Genomic DNA, 9,497 nt, shown 5'->3' on the forward strand with positions numbered 1-9,497 from the left:
TGAAACAGGCTTACAAAAAGGACACTTTGGCCAGTGGATGGACAGCAGCCACTGATCTGAAGAATCCCCTTCACTTGAGGCTACAAATGGATCAACCCACCAAAGCGGCCTTAGACATTAAGCCCTGCTCCAGCCACACTCAGGAAACTGGTTGGACTATGCATGGCAGAAGCTTGAGGACCTTTTACATGTGTGACCTCGTTTGTTTGTTTTTACTGTTCCTGTAGTGACTGTCTTTGCAGTTGGCCTAGTTGCAGTGGCCTCTGACCACTGGGATTGGGAGGCCTTCTTGCCTCCGGTTACCTGATACTGTGTGTGGATGTAATTGTTTTCAAATGTTTGCGAAAATGAGCCTGCTGGCCAGTGTCCTCCTACACCTGTCCCTCACCCTCCCTTCTGTATGTGAGGACTTATCTCCCAAACCCTAAGTAACTGCAATGAAGCCAGGGTTTGTACCCAGCCTGACAGAAGGGCCACAAAGAACAAGGGAGCTCTCTGGTCTCCCTCCACCCTGGGCTGCTTCTGGTCGCTCCCCATAGATGCCTGTGTCCCAGCTAATCAGTGCTGTACACATGGCTCTCAACCACTCTAACGAGGCTCCTGCTTCAGATTGCAGGATTTGCTTAGGGACAGGTCCTTACCAGTATGAGGGAGTCATGCTTGACCCAGGTTTGTTCCCTCCAAAGGTATCAACTAACTCCTCCTCGAATCCTATCCTAGGTCCTGTGTCTCTGTAAGAAATGCTACAAACCCTTTGACTCACACTTCTAAGATCTGTGCTACAAATGGCCCTTACCTGGCCTGTGCTCAGAGAGTGTATCAATGTGCTACTCCACACAAACAATGGTGCTTTGTTGTAAATGTGATGCCTAACTTGTTTAACTAAAAGAGATACACTTTCAATGTTAAAATCCCCTCATGGGATTTAGAGAGTGTCCCTGAGCATCCCACTGGTAGTGGGCCTGCTGACTACAGCCAGAGCAGCTGAGGTGAGAGAGCCTCAAATCCATCATAAAGGCCGGTGGCTGACTCAAGTCAAATTTTATTTTTTATTTTTTTTTTTTAAAGATTTATTTATTTATACAAGAACCAGGGTATAGTCCAGATACACGGGAGGGTGAGAGGATTCACCAGAGACAGAGCAGGGAACAGAACAGGCAGACTGATAAAATATACTGCTGAGGGGAGCAGAGGGACAGACAGGAGAGGTCTGCTTCACCACATGGGATTCTTGCCAGCCAGCCGGGATCGAACCTGCACTGCAGAGGCTGCGGACAGCTTCACAGTGCGGCGCTCAACTGCCTGTGCCACCAGGGAGGCCCCAAGTCAAATTTTTATGCTCTCATTAGATCAGCCCTAGCCCTCCAATGCCAACTGAGTCAGCATCTGTAGTGCCCCAGGTCTGGCAAAGAATAGTGGGCCTGCTCATCACTGCCCAAGGAGGTATTTGTATGGCAGGGAAGAGGCCCTGAAGCAGCCAACCATGTAAGATTGCTCCTCCCCGGGATTCTGGTGACTCTCACCTCATAATGGTGCTGGGTAATAATTAGGGTTCTCTTTAAAAAAAAAAAAGGTATATAGGTGATGCCCTGTGTGAAATTTAACTCACAAGGGCATCAAAGGGGGGAATGATGAGAAAATATATTATTGAGCAAATGAATATAATAAAGATTCTAGCAGAACTTCCAGCCCAGGTGCAATGAACATTCCAATGCAGGCATAATCAAAAAGTTGGCTGACTTACAGCTCCTTCCCTTTCAAGATTCATGGCCAGGGCCTCAGCACTCTTATCTACAAGGTTGGGCAGCCAACCAGCTGGTCTGTCTCTCCAAGGCCATCCCCGAATGCCTGTGTCTTTTCCCCCTTGCTTGTCCCTCTTGTCTGGGGACTTTGCCGCAAATGGTTGTGGCTGCTGAAACATGATGTTATCAATATAACAGACATGGAGATAGTTGTGTATAAAAGGAACCCTTGGTCTTTAAATCGGTGCTCAGACCTTATGGGGTTCCCCAGGTCTGGGACCTCATGCATGAGTAATAAAGCTTCTCCCAACCTCACCATTCCTGAAGTACTGCTTGTTCTTCCTCTGCCTGGGTAAAAGGCTAGAATTTATTTCTACACCACCACCATGTCAGGAGAATCTGGATTCCTTAACTGTCCTGAAAAAGTAGGGTCCTCTGGGTGATTTTCTCTAGTATAGAACATGGAACCCAGGGGGACTCCTCCCTCTCCGACCGAAAAAGCTTAGTTTTTTGACCCTACCCACGGGTGCCAGCCAGAGGAAAGGTAAGAGACCTTGAGGTCCCTCTTACCTGAGCGCTGCAGCGTCTCCTTCCCGTTTTCCAGGTATCTGCACAGTGTCTCCAGGACACTACAAGGACGTTTCCTCCAGTAGTGCCTCCAGCACTCTGCCTCTTCACCCACCTCCCAATTGCGCGGGGAGATCTGAGTGGCGGTGTCCGCAGCGGTCCAGGAGCACAGGTCCCCGTTCAGGGCCAAGTAATCGGTGCCATCATGGGCGGACTGACTGTATCCGTGGAGGAGGCGCCCGTCAGGCCCCACGTCACAGCCAGACATCTCCTGGAGGGTGTGAGAGCCTGTCACCACCCACGTCACCCTGAGTCACCCCGCCCACGCCTGCCTCTCCACCCCCCCCCCATAACCCTAAACCGAAACTGAAACCACAGGGAAGAAAGTCCCGCGGGCTCTTACCGGGTCAAGGGTCTGGGCGGGTCCATCTGCCTCAGTGGGACACAAGGAACGGCCCAGAGTCTGGGGTTACCCGCCCCTCCATGGGGGTGGGGGTCATTTCCGCGTCCTGGACCTCACCGGCCTCTCCCCGTTGTAGCGGCCGTGCAGGTCGAGAAGGTTCTCTTGGAATGTCTGTGCTTTGCCCTTTGCTCTCTGCGTCTCCCCCTCCCAGTGCTCCAGCCCCTCCTGCTCCATCCAGGGCAGCCGCGTCTCCATCCTCGGACCCGGAGAGTCACTGTCAAACCACACAAACTGTGTGTCATCCACGGAGCCCACGGCGATGAAGCCGGGCTCCCCGGGCCTGGGCCGGGACATCACGGTGGAGAAATACCTCAGGGAGTGGGAGCCTGGGGGCTGGAGGGGAGACCCGGGCTGACCCTCCTCCTGCGGGTCTCTGGGAGACAGGGCGGAAGGGGACAGGGATGAGGGGGCTCCTGAGAGAGTTAAGGGGTGCCGGGAGGAGAAGGGCCAAGACTCAGGGGGCATGAGGTGGGGGCTGGGAGGACAGGGAGGGGCCTGTTGTGCCCAAGGTCAGCAGACTCAGCGAGCATAGCCTCCAAGAACCCAAAGACAGCCGATGCAAACACAAAAGGGAGTTTATTACAGACTTGAGTCCGGGCTCACGGCACCTACCAATGTAGCAGCAGGTATCGAGAGCTCCGAACAAAGGAAGCAGGGGGTTTTAATAAGGTTAAATTATGCTGGCAGTTACTCATTGGCTACAAGGATGCGTTCTCCAACTTTGCCGGGCTATCATTCTAAGCTGACTGGCCTGTCCGAGATGCAGCTCCAGCCTGCAGCTCCAATTACAGCAAGTTCGCCCTCATTGGTGACCGGAGGGCGAGGGTGGAGTGAGGGTGGAAACTGTCGAAACTATCTCTGGAATGCAGTCTTTCTTGGGACAGCAAAACCTAAAATTCTAAAATGGCAGTTACACACAAAATGACAAAGCGATGGCTAAGAATACTTACGCTTGGTTCCACAGGGCCCAGGGAGCTCAATAGGGTTAATGGCGGCTAATTGCACCTTTCCCTGAGTCCTGTGTCTGGTCCGGATCGCCTTGCCCTCCCTCCAGAGCTATGGTTTCCTTCCAGCGCCTCACTCACCGGCCCAGTTGTCTTTCAGGATAAGGGTCCCCAGGAGCAGCAGCAAGAGGAGTGGGGGCTTCGCGATCTGCATCATGAGGGGCTGGAGAGACTCTGCATCTAGGCGGGTTGGTGGGAGCCTGGAGACCTGGATCGGGCTGCTCTGGAAACCCTCTGGCCATGGGGAGTGAGACCTGGGCTTGAATCTCCAGTGTCCGGAAGGAGAACCCGACACAGGTTGTGAGAGGAAGATGGGGAACCCCCAACTGTAACTTTCTGTTCCCAGACAGCCCTTGGCACGGAGACCCTGAGAGCCACGCCACCAGGCTCTGCCTGCCCCCTCCTCTCCTGCTTCAGCCTTCTCACACCTGCTCCCCGAGGCCAGGCCCAGGGAATGAATAACCAATTCTCAAACATTTTCGCTTCTGGACCTCTGTAGCCCTACAAATTAGCGAGGACCCCAGTATAAGTTTATAAGGTTATATTGTAGCTATCAATATTTACCACACAAGAAACAAAAACATTTTAAAGAGTTTTTATATTGGGCCTCCCCTGTTGGCACAGCAGTTGCACCCTGGGCTGTGAAGCTGCCTGCAGCCTCTGCAGTGCCGATTCGATCCCCAGCTGGCCACCAGGGAGGGTCCCACATGGCGCGCAGACCTCTCCTGCCGCCCGCTGCTCCCCTCAGCAGTGTACTTTGGTCCTTCTGCCTGCTCTGCTCCCTGCTCTGGCTCTGGTGAATTCTCTCACCCTCCCGGCTCCTTACATCTAACCCACTGCAAGTTAAAGTGTTTTAAGGAAAAATAGCTATGTCTGAAAATAACCAGGTTAATGAGAAAAGTGTAAAATTTTACATTTTATATTTTTGCAAGTGTCTTCTCTGTCTCATGAGAAGAACATTGGATTGTCATATTTTCTTCTGCATTTGGCCCCACAGAAATATGTAGGAATAGCACTTTAATAACCTTTAAAGCACTTTAATAACACATAATTGTTAGCATTCAACTTTGTTACTGACACAGGGCAGCAAGGGGCACTAAAAGCGGCCAAAGACACTGCCCAAATAGTTTATCAGTCACTGAGTTCATCATCTGTGCACACAATCGCAAGACTACTCAGATTCAGAGAACAACAATGAATGGACTTATTTAACAAACCAGGGAAAAACAAAGAATTTCTGAGGTCAAAATGGCCATTTATCTCACCCGAAGCAGTGTCCAGTGTTTTAAAGGCCTAAACACAAACACTCCAAAGGTGGTGTCTTCCTGCCACTGTGGACCTGGAGCATGGCAGCCACACTCTGTATAGGTCAGGTTCCCACTCATGAAGACAACAGGAGATGCTCCCTGGAGCTGCTGAGATGTCCCAATGCAGCACCATACAAGAGACACTCAAAACAGTGGCCGAATGACCCTGACAGCTTAGTAGTGAGAGTTCTGCTTCAGGTCTTTGCCTTCTCTGCCAGGCCCAGAATCGCTGAAGGTCTGAAAAAGCTGATCCCAAGCACTGAATGCTGGGGGATGGTGTGCAGTCCCTTGTATTTCTTATGAGAGCCTCCACCCCAAATGTGATACTTTGTTCCCATTTTCCCTAGTGCTACCCTTCCCCACCAGCAATCCCTGTCCAGGGGGCAACACCTGTAACAGTCTTTGCCTTCAGCCACCAGTTACATTACCACTTTGATAAAAATTGAAACTATACCTATGGTAGTTATTCAAATGTTATTTGCAATGTGAAATCTGAAATACTATCATTGAATATTTTCTATTCTGTTACATTAATTCCATAGGCCTCTCTTATATATTAAAGGATCTTCAATAAGATGATTTTTTAAAATAATGCATTGTTTCATTAAGTTATGTAGGATCAGTAGTGTTAATTTTTCTAGAATCAAACTTTAAAAATCATACTTGTTTTATGTTTCAAAGATTCCAAAAGAAAAGTTAGTGGAAGTTGTCAACTTTATAGTAATTTTCCAATATCTGGTTTCCCCCCAGAGTTTGCATGTTACTAAGACAATTAATTACTCTCAGTGGCCAGCTGTTAGTAGATTTTCTTTCTTTTTTTTTTTTAAAGATTTATTTATTTATGCATACAAGAGCTGGGGTACAGGCTAGATTATGGACGGTGTGTGTGTGTTTGTCTGTGTGTGTGAGAGAGAGAGAGAGAGAGAGAGAGAGAGAGAGGGGGGGGATTCACCAGAGACAGAGCGGGAAGCAGAACAGGCAGACTGACTGAAATACACTGCTGAGGGGAGCAGCCGCAAGTCAGGAGAGGTCTGCTGCACCATATGCCTTCTCTTTGGATGGCCAGGATCAAACTGCTGCAGAGGCTGTGGCTTGCTTCCTAGTGCTGTGCTTAACCCCTTGGGACACCAGAGAGGCTCCTGTTAGTAAATTTTCTTAAAGGGACTGACACATTCATTTTCTAGAAAGTGCGTACAAGTTCACCAGAGGTATATAACAGTATTTTTTGTTATCTATTCCTTCAAGTAAAGATGTATCCTTAAAAAAAAAAAAATAGTCTAACTCACCTCATACAATTAGTTTCCTTGGAATGTAGTACTTTGGATTGTGACAGAAGTGACTTATATGTGCTCCATGTCATCAGAAACTGGGTTTACTTTGTCTCCAGATTGTGTCTCTCAGGCTTGAGGAGATGCTCCCTGCTTTCCTGAGCCTCCCTGGCCAGGACGCCACAGCTCCTCATACTGGACAGGTTGGTCTCTGTCCACGTCCCTGCTCCCTCCTTCCTGCTCCCTCCTGTGCAGCCCTTCTCCTCTGGGCACAGGTGCTGGACCCGCCTGGGGAAGGTTGACAGTGATGGCTCATCACCAAAGTTGAGGCCACATTCCAGTCAATATTTGCTGTTTCTCATTGTTAACAATAGCTGACAGTGTTTTTTACTCTCTCTTGGTCTGAAAATGCTTTCCTCCTCTTGTGACTGAGAAGTATTCTCAGTTTTGTTTAAATGATGATGCATTTTTTTTTAGATTTATTTATTTATGCATACAAGAACTGGGGTACAGGCCAAAGGTGTAGGGGGTGAGAGCATTCACCAGAGGCAGAGTGGGGAACAGAACAGCAGATCTGCTGAAATACACTGCTGAGGGGATCAGTAGGCGAAACAGGAGAGGTCTGCTGCACCATGTGGGTAGCTCTCTGGCGGCCGGGAATCAAACTTGTGTTGCAGAGGCTGCAGATAGCTTCACGTGCTGTAATCAACCCCTTGCATCACCAGGGTGGCCCTGATGGTCCATTTCTGATGATGAAATTAAATCATAATGTGATCTGAAAAAAAGAATGCAGACATGCACACTGAGATAATCAAAATTATAAGATTATTATGTTGGGAGGATGAGGTTGGGTGAAAGAAAAGCCAGATCACTAAAAATGAGAAATGAAAGTAAAAAACCAAAGAATTAGCATGAGATTTGCAGGCACAGATGTAACAATTAGTGAATCAGTTAAAAGAAATAAAACAGCTTGTCACTGAGATTCAAGGAAGTAGTGACCATTGAAGATGGGGACCTAACAAGTCTTCCTAACAAGTCTTGTAGAGGTGTGGACTTTTAAAACTATGTGCATATGTTTATTTTATTATTTTTTAACATCTTTTTTGAGTATCTACTATGGATCAGATATTGTGGATCAAGTCACCAGTATTTTTTTTTTAAAGATAGAGTTATTTATTTATTTATTTATTTATTTATTTATTTATTTATTTATACAAGCACTGGGTACAGTCAGAAGCGCGCGGGAGGGTGAGAGAATTCACCAGAGCCAGAGCGGGGGGAAAAAAAGGCAGAAGGACCGAAGTACACTGCTGAGGGGAGCAATGGGCACGGCAGGCGAGGTCTACATGCCATGTGGGACCCTTGCCAGCAGCCAGGGATCAAACAGGCACTGCAGAGGCTGCGGGCAGCTTCACAGCCCAGCGCTCAACCCCTGTGCCACCAGGGGAGGTCCTATGTGCATATGTTTATTTGCAAAAAATAAAATTACAGTCCAGTAGATGAGAGAATGGACTCACTGAGGATCTGCTACCTGAGGAGTGTCATTGACACGGGGCAGTGGAGGAGAAAGACATGGGTTCCTGTGGTAGATTTATGGGAGGAGTTCATATTAGTTTAATTGTATTTTTTTTTTTTTTGAATGGAGATATGACAGCATGTGTGTGGGAGAAAGGATGAACTGCAAGTGAGAGGGAAACATGATCCCGGGGACAGAGGGGCCTGATCCTGTCCCAATCTGAGGGGTGACTTTAGACAGGAGGGGACCTTCTACTATCACTGGGGTAGGACAGAGGTTCCAGGTGCATGTGTGGGGGTGATGGTGCCGTTCTCACCTGAGTGCTTCATACTTTATGAATGAAAAAAGAAATCAGTTCATCAGCTTAGACTGGAGAGTGGGGAGGAGGTGAAGGGCTGAGGAAGGAGGAGGAAGTGAGAAATAGCCCTCTCAGGAGGGGTGAGAGTGAGCTGAACAGGGAAAAGGCATCTGGAGGTTGCAGGGCTGAGGCCACTGGGCTCTTTGCTTCAGAGAGAGACAGGGAGAAAGAGCGAGAGAGCGAGAGAGCGAGAGCGAGAGCGAGAGCGAAAGCGAGAGCGAGAGCGAGAGAGATCGACACACTCAGGCAGCAGAGGATATGCAATAAACTAGGAGAAATGCAACCAGTGTGTGGATTTTCACTTTATCATTTGTAATATTTTCTATTTTGATAGGTTACAACCCAGGTGTAACTCATGCTCTTCAGCTCACAAGGGACTTCACCTTGGGGTCCTGATTCTTGTTCCTGCTGCTGAAACTGCTCCCAGATTTTCCTTCCCAGATTTTATTGTGGAGGGAAATTGACTTAAGATGAAGGGTCAGAAACCTACCCTCAGTGACCCAGCCTTTAGGTAGCCCCATTAGGCAACTTCCTGTTTCCAGATCATAAATTTTTTTTTAAATATTTATTTATTCATGCATACAAGAACCGGGGTACAGGCCAGATGCACAGGAGGGTGAGTGCGGAACACAGACAGAGTGGGGAACAGAACAGGCAGACTGACTGAAATACACTGCTGAGGGAAGCAGCGGGTGAGTCAGGAGAGGTCTGCTGTGCCATGTGGGATTCTTGCCAGCTGGCCAGATCGAACTGGTGCTGTGGAGGCTCGGACAGATCATGAAGTTGACAGAACTTTGTTTGTCCTTGTGGGATCATTTTGAAAAGCTGTAGACTATGATGCAGCAAAGAGCAAGATTCATAAAAACTTCCTTTGTAAGGAAAAAGGAGATGCAGTTATATCCCAACTCTGCTCCTAATTGTGCATCTTGAACACATCACATAATTTCTCCAAGCTCAGGATTATCATAAGTTAAATTAGGGGTAATAAATCATGGGAACATATTGAGGACACGGCCATGGGACTAGAAACCACACTCCCCTCCACCTGAGGGAAAGAAAGGTTAGTAATCGGTGACCCCTACACACCCTCTCCCAGGATTAGAGGGTCCCCAAGCCTGAGAGATCCTCCCATCCTCCTCAACAAGCTGAGGAAAGAGCATGAGGGAGACAGGAGACCCGGGATCCTTCTAGAACTGACAGCAGGACACTGAGGGCAGGGCTGAGAGCTGGAGCCAAGTGGCTTCTGCTACTGCCCAGAACCAGCCCCCATTA

At 48.5% G+C, this 9,497-nt stretch overlaps 1 protein-coding gene across 1 annotated transcript; it reads right to left on the reverse strand.

Moving 5' to 3' along the window:
• Window positions 1-1,095: 1,095 nt before the first annotated feature.
• On the reverse strand, window positions 1,096-3,364 carry LOC129146425 (class I histocompatibility antigen, Gogo-B*0101 alpha chain-like). Its single transcript, XM_054698560.1, has 3 exons — window positions 2,830-3,364; window position 2,664; window positions 1,096-2,597 (listed from the first exon to the last, which is right to left on the reverse strand). The coding sequence occupies exons 1-3, from the start codon at window positions 3,235-3,237 to the stop codon at window positions 2,245-2,247; spliced, it is 762 nt and encodes a 253-aa protein (XP_054554535.1). The 5' UTR covers window positions 3,238-3,364; the 3' UTR covers window positions 1,096-2,244.
• Window positions 3,365-9,497: the final 6,133 nt, after the last annotated feature.

The sequence above is a fragment of the Talpa occidentalis genome, unplaced genomic scaffold (assembly GCF_014898055.3).
Source record: "Talpa occidentalis isolate TD23 unplaced genomic scaffold, MPIMG_talOcc4v2.1 talOcc4.2, whole genome shotgun sequence".
NCBI classification, from domain to species: domain Eukaryota; kingdom Metazoa; phylum Chordata; class Mammalia; order Eulipotyphla; family Talpidae; genus Talpa; species Talpa occidentalis.